Source organism: Corapipo altera, unplaced genomic scaffold (genome assembly GCF_003945725.1).
Source record: "Corapipo altera isolate COAL_440 unplaced genomic scaffold, ASM394572v1 107b, whole genome shotgun sequence".
NCBI classification, from domain to species: Eukaryota; Metazoa; Chordata; class Aves; order Passeriformes; family Pipridae; genus Corapipo; species Corapipo altera.
This window is the reverse complement of record NW_020884951.1, coordinates 1,485,702-1,509,648: the sequence shown is the minus strand read 5'-3', so window position 1 is coordinate 1,509,648 and position 23,947 is coordinate 1,485,702. Positions and strand designations below refer to the sequence as shown.

Sequence of the window (23,947 nt, the reverse complement as noted above, 5' to 3'; positions counted from 1 at the left end):
TTTAGGGAGAGGTAGAAGCCACCACTGTGGGATTTACAGCGCCAGAAGCAGAGATCTGTGGAAAACACACAGGATCACAACACTTCCCAGGCACTGCCTTTGCAATAAAGGTGTAAAAATGGAACAGCAGCAGATTGAAGGTTTATACAACCCCACTTTGCACTCGTTGAGTGCAGACCAGGCTCCTACACAGCCACCCCCCAGGGCTGCTTCAACATCCCTGCTCTGCCAACGGCCCCAAACCCACGGACAGAGCCAGGGACAGAGCCAGGGACAGCCCCTGTCCCACCTGGCTGCCTCCCTGTCCCACCTGGCTGTCTCCCAGGTGCTCCCTGTGCAGCCCCTGTCCCACCTGGCTGTCTCCCTGTCCCACCTGGCTGCCTCCCAGGCGTTCCCAGGCCTCACCTTGCTCCTGGAACACGTGTGGAGGCGGGTGCTGGTGGATGAACTGGGGGGGCAGCTCCCCGGTGCCCACCGGGGGGAACACGGGGTGTGGGGGGTGGGGGAGCAGAGCGTGGGGGTGGTGCATGTAATGGGGCACGTGGGGGGGGAGGGGGAGGAGGGGGATGCATGGAAGGGTGGAATTCCGAGTGGGGCACCACCACCACCTTCCGGACTCCGTTTTCTTCCACCACCTGCCACACAACGGGAGAAAGCCAAGGTCAATCCAGAGACAACCTTATAAAGAAATATTTACATGTAATAAGGAATTTCTGTGCTCGAGTCCATACCCACGACCTGCCAGGCAGGGATTTGCACCCCAAACTGAATTCCAGGGGAAACCAAGCATGTATTACTGGAAGGAAGAAGAGTTGGAGGGTCAGCTGTAACACCCCAAAGTGCTGAACAATCACAGAATCCCAGGATAGTTTGGGTGGGAAAGGACCTCACAGCCCTCCAGTCCCACCCTCTGCCATGGGCAGGGGCACCTCCCACCAGACGAGGCTGCTCCAGCCTGGCCTTGGACACTTCCAGGGATGAAACCTGTTCACCACTGAACCATTTCATCCCACTTTGGCAGAATCCAAAACAATCCCTGGACTATTCTACACATTGGGAACACAAAGGTAAAGTCTCATCTCCTGACAGGAACAGCCTGAGTGACTCGAGTTCTGATTTAGAGTTCATTTAAAACTTGTCAATCCCTGTCACAACAAACGAGGGAAAACAAACCAACCCTCCTGGTTTCAGGTGACAGCAAACACAGAATAAATAAATGTATTTTTCAGGCTGTACTGCCAGGGCTTTGCACTCTGTTTGCACTGATGGCTCCATTTCAGAGCAATGAATTATATAATCCAGAGGATCTTTCTTCAGGGTTTGCATGAAAGTACCTACTCAGAACAGCAGAAGTCCAAAATGCAGCTGTGTGCAAAAAACACAACCCAAGAACACACAGCTACAAGGTGTCAGGCCTACTGAGAAACCTCCTGATTTTAAATATTACCAGGAAATGTCTGCAAAACCAAATTAAACTATTTGCTTTTCATTATTTCCCTTTCAAATGCATTAATTTAGAAGTAAATCAAACTGGTCACTTGAGCATCTCTGGTAACAGCTCAAATACCACACACAGGTCTGATCTGCTGTGACTTAGCAACACCCAGGAGTGGAAAATCCATGAGAATGGAAAAATAAAGCTGGGAGAGCCCAAAGCCCTGCTCATTTCACAGGCACGTGTCACTGGAATTAGTGTTTCCATCACTGACACTCCCTTCACACTCTGCTCCAACAGTGGGGTTTCGCTGGATGTTGAGGAGGTCAGGGGTAGTGAAAACTCTTGATTATTTATGACTATTTAGTTATATTAAAATACAAAAACCTGCAGCCAGCTGGGACTGTTTGCATGACCCAGGCACCCACCCTCACCTTGTAAACAGGACTGATGGAAAACAAACATGTGGATCCTGTTAATGGATCAAGACAGTCAACTCAGAGTCATCTTTCTTACTAAAAGTATCTTTTACTGCCTAAGAGTATTTTAAAAAAATCCTGGAAACCTGATCAAATTTTACTCAGTGAACAGAGGTGACAGAGCCCACAATAAAGTGAAATAGTTGTTAAGTTCAATGGGAAAAATAGGAGAAATGCTTTTTTCCCAGCTAACATAATCAATAAATAAGATAAATATTATTAAAACCTCACAGAATATAAATCATAAATAAAAATCTATAAATTATATACAAACATGTAATATAAAAACATGAAATAGGAGGATGAATGAAGCTCACCTGAGATACATAACCGGGAGGCACAAATATTGGTGGCATGGAACCATTTGGTGACATCAGAGGGACATGTGCTGGACCTGGGGAGGAACAAAGGGGCCACTTTTTAACAAACCAGGTTTTTCCCATCTGGAAACACCTTTTTCCAAAGGAGGGAGCTCACCCTGGGGCCTGAAACACCAGCAACTGCATCTGACTCTGTCTGGCCTGGATTATTGGCTTGATCCCAACCACCACCCCCAGGCAGCCAACAGTGTTTGTTTCATTGCACAAAAATCAGTATAGATAATTTTAGCTCTTACTTTGTGGCAGCAGCTAACAGTCTGTAGTAATGCAGATGGCTGGTCTAGTAACTTTTTTTTAATTTTAAATAAGAATACATTGTTTTTCACATCAAGCTGAAAGGAAGTATTCCTGTGTGGGACTTGATGAAAGCATGAAAGCAGAATGGACACATTTTATATAATAACATTTGAAATGGTGAAAAATATGTCCAAAACAGAAATACTGATAAATTCAACCTGACTTACAGGAGATATTTTGCCCCGACTCAGATGTTCTGTCACTTACCCAGAAGGTAAAAAGGAATTTTCAGGCACAATTGGGAGCAATAATTCCCCAGGCACCTGCCAAGGCTGTACCTGACAGCACAGTGAAGTCACAGGGGCTGTTAAAGTTGTTTAGATTATTGTGGATTAAATCCCATGTAAATTCATTCCCAGGATTCTGGGAAGACAAGTTATTCAAGGATCACTGCAAAACCAGCTTTTATAAATTAAAGTCTGCAGGATATGGGGGATCCTGGCAACTTCCCAGGGCTTTAACAAAAATCTGATGTATTACACTGCAAAACACATAAACCAGATTTGATAGCACAGAAACAAACAGGAACTTCAGAGCCAAAATATTTGGATTCAGAACTCCAGCTTCCCTTTACCTTGAATACACTGCATGTGCCCATCTTCAGTTGTAATTGTAAATGTTTCACCTGGGTTTACCTGGACAAGAATAACCTAGAGGAAACAAAACACAAAAGAGGTGTTGGGTTTTTTAATATTTTTAGAACTATTTGGGGAGGGGGGGAAAAGATCTCTTCCTTCTCCCCACGGATGAAATTAAAACAACAAAACTCTGGCAACCTTGGAGCAGAAAAGCAGGATGAGACACGTGTGGGTGGCATGAGATTTCTTCATACTTTGACATCAAATCACTTTTTTTTTTTTCTGATTACCACCAGAAGTGCTTCCCTTGACACACCTGAAATAATTAACTAAGCTTTTGATTTCAATTCTTTCACACTGCTTTTTCTTCTCTTACTGAAGAAACAAATGACCTGAGCTTCACTTTGCTTTTCCAGCTTTTCCCACCCCCTCTGCCCTGTATCTCCCAAAGGATCAGGTGTGGGTTTTGTGCAACTGTGCAGTTAAAGAAATACAACTAAACACAGCTCCCAGTGAGATTCTGCAGGTCCCTTTGGACATGACCACATCCCTCTGCACACAAATCCATGTGGAAATCTGCCAGCCACCCCTCAGGCACCATCCTGTCCCTGTGCAGGGTGTCACAAACCATCACCTCGTCCTGCCCCGTGCACAGAACATGTTCAGTCTCAGGGAAATATTGGTAGTTGCAGTTTTATTGTAATTTTACTGTAACATGGTAAACTTCTGCAGTGAATTTTATGGTATTCTACAGGCACAGGTCTTATTCTTTAGTAAAATGAGTGTTTGGTCAGGTAAGAACTGCATTACACAGTCAATATTCCACCCTGGTGATGGCCAGCACATGAGGAAAGGCCAGTGTAAAACCAGAAATAAAATATATTTGTTAAATTAGGTGTGAAACTCAAAAAGTCTAATCTTCTTTCCTTCAATTTTTATAAAGTATTTTTATACTACTCATGGAATAGTTGTATCAGGTAGATGGGACTTGAAGAGATCACCTGGTCACCCCATTCCTGGTAAAATGAGCTACTCATGACATTAATGAATAAATCTATCCTGTGCTGCCACATCTCTCCAGGTACCTGCACCACACTCACCTTTCATCACCCTCATCAGTAGAGACTCAAAGGAATAGACTGAAAAATGCCATTTAACACTGATTTTGCAGCTTCTGCATATTGGTATATTAATCTTGACTTTATTTTTTGTAACATCCCTTGTACAGGAGAACTGATGCTCCTTGTACAGAAGGATTTTCCTTTGGGTAGATGAGTTGTTTCTGGGCATAACTAAACCACCAAAACCCCCTGAAAAGGCCATTTAGTCAGTCAGCAATACTTATTGTGGTTCCAAGAGAAGGAAAGGTGGCAGAGAATACCTTTAAAAATGGTAAATTAAAACACTGGAACTTCATCAGATCTGTCATTTCAGCATATAAGTAAATTTGACTTTAATGCTACTGGATTTCTCAGAGTAAAGAGAGAGAAGTGCTGTTAATTGTTTAAAGCAAACTGACAATAATGGGCTGGGGATCTGCCAGAGCACAAGGAACCAGGAAGAGGAGGTTTGCTGGGGATGGGATCAACCCTCCCAGCAGAGCTCACTCTCCAGGCAGGAAAGGGATCCTTGGAGGGATTCTGAGCCTCTGAACAGATCTTCAGAGCAGGTTTCAGTGAACTCCAGTGCTCAGAACCAGCTCAGGGAACTGTCACTGAGCAAAGATCTCCAGGCAGTGCTGCACTCACAGGCTGCAGCAGCTCCAGACTGGAATTCCAGGAATGCACAGGCAATGTCTTGGAGGAATGACTCACTGTAATTAATGAAGCAAATGCAGTTCCATCCACCTTCCAAGGAGGCACATTTCCAGGAAGCTGGAGCCTCTCTAATGAGTGGAGCTGAGCCAAGTTCCACACAGGGAGTGCTGGAGCCCAGACCTGCCAACACCTCCTGGTGTCCTGTGCAGCCCCTCAGAGCACAGTGGGACACCTACTGCCAAGCACCAGGCTCTGCTTTTATCCCTTATCCACACACTTTCCACTGCTCAAGTTTTTTTCAGAACAAAAGAAAAACCACAAACCAGAAAACTTCCAATTTTTTGCTTTATGTGACATGAAACTAATGATGAGCTGCATTCACTGCCTGAGGGGACTGGGCAAACACACAGGGTGGGTTTCTGAGAACAAATCACTGTACAAACACTTATCATAGAAATTATGTATTTATATAGATATATTTTTATATTAATTACATATTTATATAGAAAGTGTCCTCTGGCAGTGAAATAATTAAAAATCATCTGCATTAACACAGATTCTAAGTCAAGGTTCTATTTAAACTTCAAACCTACTCTTCAAATGCATTTCCAAGATACAAGTCTTTTTTCTCTCCCTTTTCTACTCTCACCTGGTGGCAAAGAGTCTGCCCTGGGTTCCAAAAATGTCACCTCCTCAGGGGTCATTCAGCACACACTGACCTACCCCAAGACACGTCCCACACACAGCTCTGGGACAGGGGCCAATTAGATCTACTTGATTTCTTTTCCTTCATCTCTTTTCCTCATGTAACATGAAACACGAGGTTCTGGGCAGGGGCTGAAATTTCACCTTCTAGTGCCAGGACTTCTGACACAGCTCAGAGACTCCACAGCTTTACTTATTTCCAGACACACTCACTGTACTTCCATCTCCAGAGTCTGAGGCAAAAAGACAAAAGTACTTTTTCTTTAATAAATTGAATACAACACAGGCCTCTCCTTCTTCCCATGGCAAATTAAAGAATATCTCATTTCAAGTTTTCCAGCATTTATTGTCTATAAATGACCCCCAACAATTCGTGATTATTTTGTTGTACCCTGTTCAGTCACTGTACATTCAAATATCCCAAGGGCTTCACTGTCACCATAATCATTCCATGACAGTTATCCCCTGGGAACTTTTATGCAATTTTCCCTTCTGAATTAACCCCTGAATTCCCATTTCACTTGGTGTCAAGCACTTGAGGTGATGAACTGATCAGATTAAAGCAATGGGCAGTTTGTCCCTTGCTTCAACAAAACAGTTCTTTAACTCAGGCACAGAAATCCTTCAAATGTATGTTTTGTTATTAGAGAATCCTTGAACAGCCCAGGTTGGAAGGGACCTTGAGATCATCTGGGAAAGGGAGCCTAGAAAAGATGCAGTGCTAAACTACCAGGATGGCTGGGAGAGTTCTGAGGGCACTGCAAGTCTGTCTCCTGAGGTTGGGAAGATCCTCAGCATTTATAGCATGAGGAACTTGACTTCTACTGCCAAAGAGTAAATTCACTTCATGTTTACTGACAACTTACACAACCTTGGGCTTCAAAACTGTTTTACTTTCACTTTTGCCTGTATTTCTAATCCTCAGGTACTTCTGAAGGGTTGTGTCCAATAAAACTCTAAAGTTTCAACTCAGTGCACTCAGGTTTCACCACTGCACTGTAATTATTAATGAAGACACTTAATAACAGGAAGCCAAGGTCTTTCCTTTCATTTTCCTGTAACAGACTTCTTGCCTTAGAGCCCTGCAACCACTTGCTAATCTTTATTCATTATTTCACACGAGTTTCAAAACCTTAGTGCTTTATTAAACCCATATATTACATTTTCCCTTTGATCCTTGGAGTTTGCAGTGTAATTTTAAAGCACTTCCATGTGCAGAACAAACACTCCCTTCACCCAGATGAACGCTGAGTGATTTTTTCCTCCCTGTGTTTGCACTTCTGTTGAAGTGATGACATCAGTGCTGGGAACCACATCCTTCCCTAACTCTGCAAATCAGTATCAGAGCCGGGGTTTTATGAGTCTACTCCTCTTGTAGCCACAATCCAAGTTGTTCCCAGAGTTCCCTGGTGCACAGGACAGGATTTACTTGCCTGCTGGATGCTGTCCCCATTGACCATGTGAGGTAGAAGTGGCACTTCATTCAACAGAGGTGTGGCTTCCAAGGGGGGCGGCTGGTCGGCCATCATTTCTTGGGACCATTCATGGACACATCCACCACCTGCTCCAACAAAAACACGGGGACAGTGTTACAGCCAGACCTCCTCCCCCAAATAATCCTCTCTTTCACTTGGCAAATGTGGTACCAGACTCAACAGCAAAGGGTCATTAGACATCAACACTCCAAAACTCTCCCCTGAAGGTTTTCACATAAACTGATTTTAATTGGACACAAAATTCACTATAAAACATCCACTTTGGCTTCATTGCACATTTAAAACTTGGGCAAACTGACAGGCTTAAAGGAAGGAGGGGATGACATGTCATAGATCCAAGTTCTTCCTTGTGGGTGGGTCCCTTCCAACTCAGAATATTCTGAGTGCATCCAAGTAGTCAAGTATTATTCTACTTTTCATTTTTAACTACTTCATTTAAGCAATATGGATCCTTCTCCCAAAATTATCCTCTTTAATTATCATGAATATTCAACTTGCCACATGAGTGCTGAAACTGGTACCTCAGTGCAGCAATTACACACTGGGGGAATTTGCATTTATGCAGTACTTTATTCCTAAATTTACATTTACAATTCTTCTACTCCAGACCCCAAGTGTCAGGCTCAATAATGCACGTGCCACATACACATTTCAGTCTCTGTGATGATCAGAAAAGCCCCCAAACTGTGTGATTTCTCCAGTGTTGCAACGTGCCCTCAATGCAGAGTCTGACACGGTGAAAACAAGGCTTAAGACAACCCCAAAAAAGCATTTTGTAACCAAGTCTTTAACTGAGCCCATGGAGAAATGCAAAGGAAAAGTGCTGCATAGCTGTGGACTTCCAGGGAATAATCTGTAATTAGACTCAGTCAAAACACAATCCACATGGTGGGGAATTTTCGGTGTACAGTCAATCCAGCATCCATAAAAAGCACAAGATAACAGGATACAGGAAATGCTGACACTTCCTTCTCCCTTCCCATTACCTCCCATAAACCAGAAGGCAAAGTGTGGGTAGGACAGTTTATTCCTTAGAAATAAAAATCAAAACCAGACTAAAAACATCCCCCCTAAATCTGTGCACGAACCAAGTCAGGCTGTGCCAGGTCCTTGTTCAGTCCTCTACAACCTGCACGGAAAGGGAGTGTTTGGGGAAGGAAAAAGAGGAAAACCCCCGATGAACTCTGTACCTGTGGGACTGAATTTCCAGATTTGCAACAGTGACAGAAATATCACAGCCTGACTTAGCATTTCTGCTGGTTTTAACTCGTTTTGTCCAGCAAAGGTCTGCAATAAAGCTGAGACTACCAGGATTTCTCCTCTCCTTTACCACAAGGTAAAGGAGCTGGTGGAATCCACTGATAAAACCCACATTCCTCCTTGTTTGCAACAGCATCTCAAAATAAGAGATACCATCACACAGGCACAAAATGCAGCACAACAAACTCCTCAAGGCTTCCCAAGAACCCAGGTCACTTCACAAACAACTTGTTTTCCAGGTCTGCTCCAGTCACAATTTTAAGAGGCCAAATACGAAGGTGCAAGAGCTGGACACGACCTCAAAGACTGAATTTCTATCAGGTTATACTTACTATATATATTTAATACACTTAACTGCCTTAGCATGTTATTTATTTCCTGAATAAAATAATCTCCTATTTGTCAGGCTTGGAATTGCCTCTGCCAAGGACACAAACACAGCTGATGGTATTTAACTATTCCACTTAAAAATTCCTGCATGGTAAAATTGAGGCAGCTTTTCCTCCTCTACACCTCTCCCATTTTTAGATAGTTAGTGGTTGGATTTAAGCCTTAAGAGCCATAACAGGAATATGCTCTACACAGGCAAAATGAAAATCCTTTATTTTCTATACGCAACAGTCCCAATTTCTTTCATCTCTGAACCTCAAAGACAACAGAAATTAGTACTTAAAATAAAGGGGAAACCCCTTTACCAAAAAGCAACTCCAGCTGCATTCAAATGTTCAAGCACCCAAAATGAGCAGCTGCAGAAAAACGTGTTCTGAAACAGGTCCCAAAGCCACCTGCAATTCTAAATGAACGTTCCGAGTTTCTACCCTGAGCTTTGTTAATTAATTAATTTTCTGAGGCTTTGTCTTTAGGACAAATTGCACAGCAGAGCCCCAACATCCATGTGGGGTTTAGAACCCTCAGTCTCCTGCCTGATGGCTCAGGTAGTGTTTAATTCCCATTGACACCTCCACACACATTCTACCTGCTCAGCGCTGTGATTTCATTTTTCAGAGGAGGAACTTAATACTTGGAGTATCAGGAAACAACTGTTTTTGTACAGTTAGTGACAAACACCAAAAATAGCGAATTTCGTGTCTTGGCAGGAACCTCCACGTGGGCAGAGAAAATAGAAGTACTGACACAAATGAAAGCATTTTCAGAACTTCTGGGCAGTTCCACCTGGCTCGGGACGTTGATATTTCCCTGTGCAGCTGGGCTGGGGTGGCTGCAAGCGGCACAACACTGAGGACAAAAGAGGAATGCCCTGAGAGGTTGGAAAAAAACGAGTTATTTTGGTTTTACAGCACTGCTTCATTCTTCCAACATCCTGATAAGAGCAGCAGAGACACGGCTGCCCTCAGAGGGAGCCCAGGGAAGGAGGGGGGGACTCCACCCCTCCCCACTTCAACAGGTAACACTTTTCCAGGGAAACAGAACATGATCCAAGCAGATTTACCTCCCCAAAGGCTCCATTTCACTGGAGGAAGTAGGTGGTATTGGGGTAAATAAAAAGAGAATTCCTGAAAAGTTATTACATAGTCAGCACAATTTCCTGCAAAACATAACAAAGACAGGGCTCTATCTTGAAAAGCCATTTCCCAACACCCTCCCACAGCTTGGAGCAGGGAATCCAGCCCTGCCCCACAGCCCTCAGCCACAGGGAAAGGTTGATCCCACAGAAAAGGTGGAGGACAATCACTGCCTGGGCAAGGAGATTGCAGGATCCTGAACTCACCTTCATCCACACTCCCACAAAATCATTCCAGGATGGTTTGAGTTGGAAGAAACCTTCAAGCCCATCCAGTGCCACCCCCTGCCACGGGCAGGGACACCTTCCACTGGCCCAGGTTGCTCCAAGCCCTGTCCAACCTGGCCTTGGACACTTCCAGGGATGGGGCAGTCACAGCTTCTCAGGGCAACCTGTGCCAGAGCCTCACCATCCTCTCAGCCAACAATTCCTTCCCAATATCCATCTAACCCTGTCCTCTGGCAGTTTGAAGCCATTCCCCCTTGTTCCATCCCTCCATCCCTTGTCCCCAGTCCCTCTCCAGCTCTCCTGGAGCCCCTTCAGGCCCTGCAAGGGGCTCTCAGGTCTCCCTGGAGCCTTCTCTTCTGCAGGTGAACCCCCCCCAGCTCTCCCAGCCTGGCTCCAGAGCAGAGGGGCTCCAGCCCTGGCAGCATCTCTGTGGCCTCCTCTGGACTCTCTCCAGCAGCTCCACGTCCTTGTGCTGCTGTTCCCAGGGCTGGAGGCAGCTCTGCAGGGGGGTCTCACCTGAGACAGGGGCAGAGGGGCAGATTTCCCCCCTGCCCCACTGCCCACGATCCCTGTGGGATCAGCCCAGGGCACGGGGGGTTCTGAATGCCAGGGCATGTCCAGCCTCTCACCCACCAACCCCCCCAAGTCCTACCAAATCCCACATCCCTAAAACTCTGTCAGTGATTCCAGGTTTCCTCTAAACCCTCGGTTTTACCCCAGGCCAAGTCAGCTTGGAGAGGTAACCCCAGCTGGGGGGTTGTTCATGGCCCAAAATGACCAACCCACCCATCAGGAGAACTGTATCAAAGAGCTTCTCAGGTCCCTAAAGCCACTTTGTTCCATCAAATCTCAGGAACAGGGGCTCAAACTGCTTTTGCCATGGTTTGTTCTTGGGTATTTTAAGTTAATCCTCAGTAGTAACTGTCCAAGTGGTTGGGGGAAAAAAAAATACGGAAAAAGTGCTTGCACTGAGAATTGACAGGCTGCACTGACATTAAAGATGAGCCAATACACTAAATTTTAAATTGTAGTCTAAAATAAGCAAGAATAATCCCATCTGGAAGTGTGAAAGACTAGGCAAAGTTTGTAATTTATAGGAATTTACTGCAACTTGGTGAATCATTAAATATGAATCAATAGCAGAATTTCTAGAGGTGTCTCTCCAGCTTTGTCACCCTGTCCTGGAGATTTTTGAGTCAGTATGGAATCAAACAGATTGACTTTTAGAAAGTTTACATTTTGCAAGGGCATTTCTGACCTGATTCATTTCTTTGCAGTGGTTTCTATTACACATCAGCTAAAGGTCACTCCCAAACCTGGTCTGAGCTGAGGGATGAATTCAGCCCACGAAGCATGAAAGCCATAAAAAAGAGAATAATTGGGATTAATCACCTCTGAAACAAACCTGAAGCAGTTTTAGCTGAGCTGAAACAAGTGACAGTGAAGATCACATTCCTAAGTTAAATAACTTTTGTTTTCACAGATTAGTTGTTCGACACACGCGCATCTCAGAAGCTAAAATAGTGCCATTTATTTCACATTAAAAAATATTTTAAATTAAATAAAAGCAATTCCTATTGCAAACACGGACCCCGGGACGTGTTCTGGAGTAATTCCACGCTGGGCTGGTGTAATATGGTCACTCATGTCAACCATATTCACAGAAAGGCCACATTTTCCACGCACAGTCTCAGCCACAAAGGCTTCTAAGAAACCCAGCGAAGCTCCAGGACTGGCCTGGAGCAAACAATTCCCGTACACAGCGGCTGGGCCTGACCTCACTTCCTGACAGAGGGAAAATGCCGAGCCTCTGGAAGGCTGGAACATTGGCCTTCCCTTTCTCCAGCCCAGATTCCTCCCCAGCAGTGCCGCTGGAGCCCGGCCAGCCCCGAGCAGCCGCGCAGGGCTCGCTGATCCCGGCTCCCATTTCCAGGGAAAACAGCTCTGCGCTCCTGCACGGAGCAGGCAGAGCTCACTGAGGGCTGAAGGACACTGGATCATCCTACCAAAGCCTGGAAAACATCAGGGGTTCACAAGACATTTGGAAATTCAAATCTAAAATTGTCTACAACAGTTTCGAAAGTGAAATAACGAGCAATTCCAGGACATGGAATTCCAGTTACTAACAAATAAATGGTGGGAGTTGATGATCTTAGAGGTCTTTTCCAATTTTAATGACTCTATAAATGCTCAGTAAACTCCTTGTAAGGAGACTCCCAGCATTATTGACTCTCCTGTTTCCATTTCCAACCCTGCAGCTCGGGATGAGGTGCCTCGTTCAGCTCTGGCACTTCTACTTGAATGACAGAGGAGAAAACTACAACATTATAACAGTAATATACTGAAAAAAAAAAAAAATGAAGTCATGGCCAGAATAACTGTTCTGTATAAACACATCATTCCTGTTTTATCCAGGGTTTTTGGAGCAGTCACCAGTAAACAACAACACAGCAACCATTTACAGCCGTGTCTCTCTTTAGCCCCTCACGGTGAATTTGCAGGGCATGTAAAAACACAGAGATTGTGTTCTATGAAAAAATAAGATACACTTAATAAACTGAAAAAATAGCTTTTTCATTGGAATTGCATCTTTTAATCATTAATAGAAGGTGAGTTATCTGTCGTGCAAATGTGTCACGGTGTTACGGATTTAGCAAGTTTTGAAAATCCTGTTGGCTCATGTTAAAATATTTTACCAGTACTTCAATATATCCCACAGTCTAAATGAGGGGAACACTGCAGGCAGGAATGGATCAGCTTCATTCCACTGGCCAGCACAGAAAGTGAACATTGTTCATAAACAGCAAAAAAATTAGTTCATAATCCTAGACAGAAGTTATCCCAAATTATCATCATTTTCATTATAGTCAGTGCTGGATTTAAGATGAGAAAGTTCCTATTCCAAGGAGCTTATTACTGAAATGCAGACTTTAATTTTTACTGAAATCCAGCATGCCTCAGTTAGAAAGAACAATGTGTCCAGGATGGAGAGCTGGGAATTCAGCAGAAACTTCCTGATTTCCAGGTTCAGTGCCTTATGCAACGTGCCAGCCTGATCCTGGGTTTTCATTTATTGCAGGAAGCAAACTACCACAATACTGCTGTTTACTAAAGGCAGCATTGTATCAAACCCTAAAGCTTTAATTATACCTTTTTATACAGACAGAACTACTAATTAGTGTTATAAATATTATACAATATATAAAAATATAATCAACATATTCTCTTTAAGTGGGGGGAAAACTCATGTTCTCTGATAAAGAAAATTATGAATTATTGCCATGCCTTAAAATCCAAATCTCCTTCAAACTGAGGCTTCTGAGTGTTTTACACACATTCCACCCTGTCAGCTCAATTTTCCATCAGTCATTTCCAAAGGTTGTTCAAAGAACAATCACAGACTCAAAAAAAAGTCATCCCCAACCTCAGGCTAAGGAATAACCTTGTCCTAAATATCCAGCATCACTTATGACTCCTAAAAAAACAGATTTGAAATTTATGCCCCACACAACTCAGAGGTGGGAAAAATCTTAGGGGAAAAAAAAAAAAAAGGACACAGGCTGCCCTCTGCCACCCACGTTTTTCAAATAAACAGCATTTTTAAGGTATCATCCCAACCCTAAAATAGCCCTCCTGTGCCCCAGGACCACACGTGAGACCTGCTGGGTGGACTGGTTTCCTTTGAGCGGGACGAAGGTACCGAAAGGTTTAACAGAAGCTCAGTTAGACCTGAGCTCTGGAGGGACCACCACCACTCCATAAATCATCTGTTCCCCCACTAAATACATGTTTGGATTAAAATGCTGGGAATCATTTATAACGACACCCCAGTGAGTTTGTCAGCAGCATCTTGTGTGAAGTTTGGCTTCCAGCCAGGAGGGCAACACGACTTCGTGTTGAATGTTCACGACTGACCCAGCAAATGGGCTCAAATATTTGGAACACTGAGAGCTGAGAGCCCAAAGTCATTCTGATCCAGGTAGGACTGACCCAGGTGAGCTCTGGGACCCCAGAACAACGTTAAAAACTCAGTAAAACTGCACCCCAGCTCCACACACACAGAGGACCAGGTTTCTACACTCTGCTCCAAGTGTTTGCTTCCAGCAACCCCCAAATTACAGATGGATTTTAATGGAGTATTAATGCTCACCTCACAGGGAACTGAGTCATAAAACTCTCCCTGGAGGAGGAGTAAGATTGGGATGGAAACCCTCATATCAGACACTGAAATCCCTGAAGCCACCAAGAAACAGCAGATAAACCCCATGGAGACACGTGGGAGCTCTGACCTCAGGGACAGTATCCCCTTCCATCCTCCTTATCCACCTGGATCAGGTTCCTGCTGTGACTGTGCCAGGAAAGCAATAAAACAATTGCTCCTCTCCACCCTCACTCACAAACTCCCCAAGAACCACCCACTGCACTCCAGGATTGTTTTCCAGCCTCCAAGTCCATCCCTGAGGATTCCAGGGGACACAGAGGCCAATGACCAGTCAGGGGAGGTCACAGCCCACCCTCCAGTCATGGACTCTTCCAGGGACTGCACAACTTTCTGCTGTTCTTCCCAAGAGAAACTGCCCTGGAAAGAGCTGTGAGCTGGGTATAAAGAACCTGTCACTGCCAGAGCACATCAGGTTTGATTTGAGCTCTTATTTAACAATATGCTCACGTGAGGGCCATGTCTGTCCTCAGAATTATTCTTTTATGAGGCCTGCAAAGTTTGCAGTAACAGTTTCTATAATGCAAACATGACATAACTTTTAGATAAATATTTTCCTTCATTGCTTTAGTTATAATTTCATGTCTTTTCTCTCATTGCCAGAAAAGCAGAGCCAAATCCTAAGCACTTGTGTGCTGCTTCCTAATTGACCAGTCCCATAAACCCAAACCCAGGAGTTCCTGAAACATCTTAATCCTGCTTCTAGAAGAGAACTGAGCACCTCAAAGAACTGAGCTCTTGAAGCGTTTCATTCTTATTTCAACTTAAAAAAATGATAGGACTAAGGTATTTTCCAGCTATATCCATGCTGTTAAAAAAAAAGAAAATAAATGTAAAACTGCTTCTTTCCATCTGTTAGGAAAATTACATGTTCTGGCATCAGCTGAATTGCTCATTTTAAAGCAAGAATTTTTCAAGCTGATATGAAAAAGCTTTAAATAAATACAATGTATTGAAGTCCAAGTGTGAAACTGAATTTTAACTGAATTTAAAACCACATTATTCTGTTTTTTTAGGCCTTGAAGGAAACCAGTTTATTTAGACACTGACAACATACTATGGAAATTCTTTATTCCAATGGTTATCTAAATCACTTGGAAACTATGGGAATAAGACGAACTGTGGTCCACTGAAAAGTAACCCAAAAAAACTTCTGACCAAAGTCAGACAACCCCAATCTCTAAAGAGCAAAAAGGCAGCTGGATTTTACACCTCAAAGAAACACAGCTGAGCAGGTGAAGCAAAGTGGTTCAAAGCATGCCAAGGTTTTACCAGCTGGGAACTGCAAGTTCCTACAGGGACCTGCCCGTGCTCCGAGGCTCTGAAATCCAGGTTAAGGATCTGGATAACTGAGTACAACCCCTCCCAGTGGGAAAAGTCTGAAGTGGATGGTAAAATTCAACCTGGTTTATGATCATTTTTTCTCCTGAAAATAAAAAATTTCTGCTCATTTCCCAACCTTTTTGAAGTCCAAGGGAAAAAGTTCTGTTTCCAAGACTGGCAAGAACCCAGAGGAATGGTTTGTTGTGTGTGCAGGCACATCCATTCCAACAGAACACATCATTCCACGGCACCTTGTTCGTCCCAGTCCCCTCCCTGCAGCGAGGAACACCCAGCTCACGTCAGGAATAAAGGTTCAGGATTTGGAAAAGCTTTTTTTCAGAATCTTCACGTGAGGAGCAGGTGGGAAGTGGCAAATTTCAGTGCCACCTGAGCTTGGCTGCTCTGTTTTGTCCTCTGTGTCTCCAGACCCGGGTGAAACCTCCTGGGATTCCACCAGGAAAGCCCCAAAACTCTGCCCTTTTTAGTGCCAGAGCTGGGTAATCCCTAAATGAAGCTGGAGAGCAATTATGGGATGGCAGACACACACACAGCTGGTGTGGCACAACCCCAAGGTGATCCCAAAGCTCTTTTCCAAACGCCTGCATTCTGTACTCCAACAATTTATTTACTTTAGGCCTGACTCAGGGAGCTCAATCATGCAGATTATTAAAACCAACACAACAAGGCCACTTCCAGGAAAGGCTCCCACCACGGGACTGCTCTGAGCACACAGCTGGTACCTCATCCAACAAAACAGGAGGGAAATCAGCACTTCCCAGGATGGAGACACAAGCAGGGGTTTGCTTCCAGGTTGCTGCAGAGGCTGATTTTCCAGCACTTTCTTCCAGCAAGTGCCTGATGCAGCCTGTCAGCACAGCAACACAAACAAGCCTTTTCCATTTAAGAGCCCTCCTACAAACCATGACTTCAAAAACAACCATAAAAACCCAGTGAAAGCCAAGGATTCCTTCAGACTGGAAGAGATTATGCAAACTCCAAGCAAGGATGAATTATTTTGATACACCAACTGGAGACTGTTTTCCTTGTGCAACATGAGCAGAGGCTCAGGCTGTAACACTTTAGCTGAGCAGTGAAAAATTAGTCTGGTTAAAACAGGTTATACTTAAACTAAGGGTTAAAACACACCAATAAATTACTTTAATTACCACAGCTGAGCAGTCCCGTGGCAACAGACCATGTGCATTTTTGTAGTTCATGGAAAATGCAAGGGAAGATGCAAGGATGAGGTCACCCACATGAGGTCTGAGCAGGAGCACTTCCCTCAGAGTGTGACAGGCCAGGTCTGGGCACAGAACCACTGACACAGCTCAGCTGATGGATGGCAACACACTGAAATCACTTCCTTCTGCATCAGCTTTAAATATGTATTAGTAAATCAGTTAATCTGCTGTAAATTTAGAAATATAATCATATTTTACATAAGAGCCTAAGTGGAAATTATCAGTTTTGAAGAACATAAGGATGACAGTTTATATGTAAGTTTTTATGAAGTTTATGCTTTAAGAATTCTAGGTATTGAAAAGCAAAATGACAGTTTACAATACAAACTGTTGTTTACATATCACCTTCCAAACCTGAATAATTCTAACTAATTCTCACCCCTGACATGGCAATGGACAAAAATACACAACGGGTGAGCAGATTAAAGGTTCTGCTGGGAACAGCCAATCTGCTCAAAACCAGCTGCACCATCCTGCAAGTCCTTCAGGAGACTAAAACCCCTCACACACAAACATTAAACTCTGCCTTTATCCCTCCAAGCACCTGTTGGAGGAGAAACTCAAGTGACACAGGAGTGTCACTGATCACTCCACTGCTCTGGGACACTCTAATACCTCACTCAGCAGAACTGAGAGCAACTCAGCCCCACTAAAGAGATACTAATGCTGAAGGTATTTGATAAAGGGCATTAAACAGCAGATAAAAAAACTCCATCTGAATTTATAAACCTGTATTTAACCTGATGAAACGGTTTTCCTCCCAAATACCTATTCAGCTGCAGAGAACACAGCATGATAACCATGGTTTTTCTCCATATCTTGTAAGAAATCTATCTGCTGATCATCTTTTGCTTTCCAACGCTGCTCCCCAAAGTCTTGTCTTGTGCTACTGTAGTTTCACACCACATTCTACTCTACATCCATCAGATAACACTCATTTTTTAATATAATTTCTTCTGTTGCATTAGAGAACTGTGAACCACCCCTGGTTAGGAAGCTGGAGAAACTGCTCTTTGCTAAGATGAAACTTGCATATTACACTTGAATTTTGGTGCATATTCATAACATGGAAGTTGATTCTTCACTAGAGGGGACCTGACCTCAGCAAAAAACACCCTCCCCTCACAGAAAAACTAAACTGCCTGGGTGCCTTTCGATACAACAAAGTGATTTCTGAGTCACAAAGACTTTACATTACACCTGCTTGTTCTCCCATGGAAAACACGCTGGGCAGCCAACAGCTCCCAAAAAATCACCTGGACTTTTGGCTACCTGTATTTTCAGGAATGCAATCCCCATGGTTTCACAAGGCTCTTACAGTGCTGTACATTAGAAGATAACTCACGAGACTCTCCGTTAAAAAAAAAAAAATGAAGTTGGAGAATTCTTGCTCTCAAACCCTGGCAAGTTTCTGACAGATTTCTTTCTGCTTTTTTAGCAGATCAGTTCCATGACCTGATCAGTTCCAGAGGAGTAACTCCATTCCATGATCTCCAGCTAAACCCAAAGGATCTGAGCAGGGCACTATCAGAATGCAGCTGTTCTCCACACAGGAAATACATTTTGCTAATATCAGAATTTACTTGCTTTATCCAAAGCCAATTATGCAACTCTCTCCAAGACAAAACTTCCAGCTAAGGGATGGGAGGGAGAGAAAGAGTAAGAAATGTGGAAATGAGGGAAGGCTGACACCTTACAAAACCAGTAGAGTTTCTGTGAAAACACTGAACCTCTTCCTACCTCAAGAACCCAATCAGGTCTTCCTTCCTTAATTCATTTTTCTGTTTGACAATATATCACCCAGAAATTTCTTCCAGGAAAAGGAGTCCTAAGTTTAAAAGTCTGTCAAACATTTATTTCAACCTAAAGTGTTACTTAGAGACTTAATGAGAAAAAAGGGCTTCAGAAAAGAACAGTAAGTTGTGTGTAATTACCGCTGACACTCTCCTGCCTCGGAATTCCTGCTGCTGGTGAGTGTCCCAGGGCCGGTGCTGCCGAGGGAGCAACGAGTGCTGCCCTCAGTCCTCTCTCTGCGGGCAAGAAAAAACAGTCATCTTCATTTTAGTGCCTTGGCAAGTCACAGAAGCACACAATGTGCTGGGTTGGAAGGGACCCACAAGGATCATCAGTCCAACCCTCAGCCCTGCTCAGGCCCAGCCCCAGGAGTCACTCCACGAGCACATCCAGAGGATCATCCAAACCCTCCTGGAGCTCTGGCAGCCTTGGGGCTGTGCCCACTGCCCTGGGGAGCCTGGGCAGTGCCCAACCACCCTCTGGGGGAAGAACCTTTGCCTGAGATCCAACCTGAGCCTGCCCTGACACAGCTCCAGCCATTCCCTGGGTGCTGTCCCTGGTCCCCCCAGAGCAGAGCTCAGTCCCTGCCCCTCCTCAGGACACTGGAACTGCACTGAGGTCTCCCTCGAAGTCTGAAGAAAAATCAGGTGCAGAGAACAGGGCAGAGCCACTAAAAGAGCAGGAGGGGCCAGCCAATGGCTACAACTCCACAAGAACAGCAAACACAGCTCAAGGAAGAAGGGAAAAGCCAGCAGAGCTGTCATGGCATTCCCAGGGTCACCCAGTACGTCCCAAGTGCCAGAGCTGACACTGCCCAACACTGCCCAGGCTCCAGAGCACTGCCAAGACACTGCCCTGCTCAGCCAGGAGTGTGAGCAGTGCCTGAGGGACAGGCAGTGTGAACAGTGGGATGAGACATGTCTTTGCATAGTAAGTGTATTTACTTAGTTATCTATCTCTGCTCCACTCCTCTGTATGACAATAAGGATGAAAAAAATCCACTTCCAAAAAGTATGCAAATACATCCACATTTAAACTGTCACACACATATTTATCCTCTGGTAAGGTGCATAAAACGATATAAACTGTACATAAATCTGGAAATACAATCCCAGTTTGCTGTTATGGGGCAGCATGGCTTTATTCTAGAGACTGCTCCACTAAAGGTAATTAAAGCTCCACTAGTGGCTGAAGCCATTCAAGATGTTATTATTTAATGATGTAATAATTATCACCTTTCTCAAGCTACTGCATCCAGTACCAAATTCCAGTTCCTAAACCATTTGCACACTGAGCCCTGTCCTGGCCCTCCAAACACAGGAAGTCTTTGCAGATATCAGTCCATTCCCAACACAGTTTTTCACAGAATTCCAGAAGCACTGGGGTTGGAAAAGCCCTCCCAGCCCATGGAGTCCCCCCTGTGCCCCATCCCCACCTTGTCCCCCAGCCCAGAGCACTCAGTGCCACGGCCAGGCCTTCCTGGGACACCTCCAGGGGTGGGGACTCCAAACCTCCCTGGGCAGCCCTTCCAAAGCCTGACCACCCTTTCCAGGAGGAAATTCCTCCTGAATCTCTAAAGGTAAAGCCCAGGCAGGTGTGTTCTGCAGTCTGACTGGAATGCTTCAAGAATTCTCTGTCCCTGTGGTTCCCTGTGCAGGGAGCCCAGCCAGGAGCAGCTCCCACACCCCAATCCACTGCCACTGTCACCAGAAAGGTGACACTGCCTTGAAGTCACTTGAAGATGTTTCTGAAGTCACACGTTCCTACTGAACGACTTTTAATAAGGCACAGGCAAAAATATATCATATAAATGACCAGCCCCAAAGCTGGAAAAGTACATTTTGGGCAAAAGGAGGCATTTTCCACATCAATCAAGACACTGGGAACAAGGGGAGATTTACATTAGGATTGAAAGGGCTGAAGGGCTGGGAGCCAGTGGTGTGTCTGTGCTGGTCAATACACAGCAAGGATTGTGTCAGCACCACTGAGAGAATAAATTATCGCTGCTTTTACAATAAGCTCTTCAAGAATGCAATAAAGAGTTCAGTGTGTGCTCCTCACTCAGGAATCCAAAACTTTTCAGTGAAGGTCTGGCTTGCAGCAAAGATAACAGCTGAAAACTAACCATCTTGACCTTGGGAAGCTTCATGACAACGTGCTAGAAACAGGTGAAAAACTGAACAGGTCACTGCTCCCACATCCACCAGCCCTGAGAGCAAGCACAGGTTTAAGTACTGAGAGTTCAGACCTGGTGGGTTTGAGACAGCCCAAAATTAGAAGTGAGAAATGTAATTTTTATCCTCAAGCCTCTTGGCTGTTGCAGTATTACTAACACTGAGGTTTTCTCATCTGCTTTCAGAGATAAATTTAAAATTCTTCCCCGATTAAATGAAATCATGGCAGGAAATTAAGAAAATATGTAACTAGGGAAGGCATTCTCACAATGTTTCATACCAGCTCCTGACTTTGATGCACAGTATTATAAGAATATCTTCCCAGTCATGTATTTTCCTCCACAGTTTGACAAGAAGTCTCCCAAGTTGTGGGAACAGCAAGTCACCAAATAAAAATGCCAGTTTCATTCTTCCAAGCTTCAAAGATGGATTTTAATTTGCTTGAAATTCAGCAGGCACTCTCGGGAGCAGGATTCTGGAATTTTTCCTGCCTGCACAGTCCACATGAAATTTTAAGGGCTCACCAACCTTTTCCTAAAAATAATTGTAAAAGATGAAGGGCTGTTGGTGTGGGTGGGAAGAGCCCCACAGCAAACACGATGCCAATGCCACCCTCCAGAAAGCCCCAAAGAAAAGAGTGTTAAAAGAGCTCTACAGAACATTTATATCCAACTTTGCTGCAGATTTGGTTTCAGTGCAACATCAAAGAAAGATGCAGTTTGTGATCAAGGCTTGTGGCAGGAAATGGATGTGTGTAGACAAAGTTATCTTTCTTCTCTCTAAAGGTGAATACACGAGGAGTTATTGTTTTCAGCCATTCTAACATCCAATTCCTCAAAACCACTACAGTAAAATTAACTATTAATCACCAACAAAAATAACCTGTCCCTAGAGAACAGCAATAAAAGTAGCCTGAAGTGGGTATCTGTGCACATACACAGCCCAAGGAGCTGAAATTATTCTACTGCATTGTCCAAGTGCTGCTTAATTCCAGCTAAGGCCAAGTTTTCCAAAAACTTGCTGCAACAATCCTGAGCTACAACAGAGTGAACAACTTGTAAGAGCTTGTTCCAGGGGATGTGTAAGACATCAATACCAGCCCTGTTTATCCACTGGCTGCTGTGAAGGATCCCAAACTGAGATCTGGGATCCAACTGGTTCAGCTCTACAGAAAACTAGATTTACTTGATCCTAGATGAGCACACATGATTCCCAGACAACACCAGCACTCCAAAACTGTCCGAGATTTGGAACACAGGAAGGTAAAAAGCCCTAAAAGAGCAGAGTGTAATAGCTGGCTGCTTTTCAACATGCATGATCACACACTGAGCCCTGAGAAAGTCAACATCTTTCCCATTTTACCACCTTATCCTTTTTCACAAATTACATAAACCCAGGGAAGGAATGTGAGTGTGGGAAGCAACTCGGGTTTTGCTTCTTACTCACAAGGATACTGAACCAGACACAAAGTACTTTCTTCTATGCTGGATCTTAACTCCAAGGTCAATTTATTGGCTTAAAACACAGAGAGGATGATGCTTCCCTGGTTCAAATGCTAATCTGAGGCTCAGGAAATCTAGATTCAATTCCCTGCCTCACCACATACTTCCTGTGTGACCTTGGGCCATAAATATTTCGGTGCCTCAGTCTTTCCATCTGTGACTGAGATAGTATTTCTCTATTGAACTAAGTGTTGTAAAGACAAATGCATTGGGAAAACATCAGGAATCACAGGCCACAGCCATACGTGGATCGGGCAGCAGAGGAACTTATCTGTGTGTCAACAGTCCCAATCAGGCAGCAGGGAAAGCAAGGGAGGGCTGCCAGTGTTAAAAACTTTAACTACCACAGGGCAGCAAACGCATAAAATATCAGCAGAATGGATGGAAATTGAAACCTCAATTATAAAAATCGGCTTTGCAGAAAGTTTCCATCATTCCAACCAAGTTTTAAACAGAAACAAAACTCAGAAACCAGCTGAGTGAGCTGCTGAAGGGAGCAAATACACCTGCCAGCAACTCATTATTGCCCTGCTTTGGGAGATTATCACAAGAAACACCTCCAGTGTGAGGCAGCAGAGGGGCATCTGAGGCTGGGGGTAAAGAATCCCTGGAGACCGTTCCCCAAATCCCTGCAGGAAGGGAACCACAGGCTGCTGGAGTCCCCAGCCTTTTGTGAGAGGCGGTAAATAGGATCGGGCTGAGAGTGCTCACAGTGGGGTCCCCTCTGCTGCTGCCCCAAGGCGGGTGGGGGGGGATAAAGCGCGAAGGGGGAGGGCAGAAGATGGTCACCACCCAAACAGGGGCTGACAGGAGTGACCTCCCCCTGCCCCGACCCCAGGAGGAGCCGGGGGAGGTGTCTGGGACTGAGCTGGGAGCAGCCAAGGGGAACAACTACAAGGCTACGTGGCATTCGCAGGCAGCGGCTGCGAGAGGGAGAACGGGGGGGCGGCGAGGGGGGAGCCGGGGGGGGGGGGGGGAGGCCTCAAAAGGAAACCCCCCCTTCCCCGAGGCATGGAGGGGCAGGGGGAGGAAGGGGGGAGGGGGGCACGGGGGGTGTGTGCGGTGTGGTGGGAAGGGGGACCGGGGGGGGGGGAAGAGCGACCCGCGGAGCTCGGTGGCATTAACCCCGTCCGGGCGGGCTCAGCTGAGCTCAGCCGGGATCCTCCCGACCCCAGCCCCGGGTGTCTGCCCAGCCCTGACCCCCCACTCCGTTAGGAGCCGCTCCCCCAAACCCCGCATCCCAAATCCCCCCGGTCTGCCTGGGGGGGATGCCCGTGCCCCGCGGGGCACCCCCGCACAGACTCCCCCGCACAGAGCCCCCTCCTCCTGTCCGACACCCCCTGAGCCCGGCCTGACCCCCCGTCCCGGCACCCCAACCCACTCCCGGCACCCCAGGCCACCCTGGGCACCCCATCCCCGGCACCCCATCCCACCCCCGGATCCCATCCCATTCCACCCCATCCCATGCCGGGCACCCCATTCCCACCCCGGGCACCCCATCCCGGCAGCGCATCCCATCCTGCCCCCCACATCCCATCCTGCCCCCCACATCCCATC

The 23,947-nt window shown here is 45.3% G+C and overlaps 1 protein-coding gene across 1 annotated transcript in view; it reads right to left on the bottom strand.

The window, feature by feature from the left end:
• The window catches only part of LOC113956466 (fibronectin type-III domain-containing protein 3a-like), a 35,474-nt gene extending 16,518 nt beyond the window's left edge, over positions 1–18,956 (bottom strand). Inside the window, 6 exon segments of the mRNA XM_027663108.1 lie at positions 406–545; positions 547–635; positions 2,232–2,308; positions 3,166–3,241; positions 7,065–7,192; positions 18,855–18,956. Coding sequence (XP_027518909.1) covers positions 406–545; positions 547–635; positions 2,232–2,308; positions 3,166–3,241; positions 7,065–7,160 — 478 coding nt within the window. The 5' untranslated portion in view covers positions 7,161–7,192; positions 18,855–18,956.
• Positions 18,957–23,947: the final 4,991 nt, after the last annotated feature.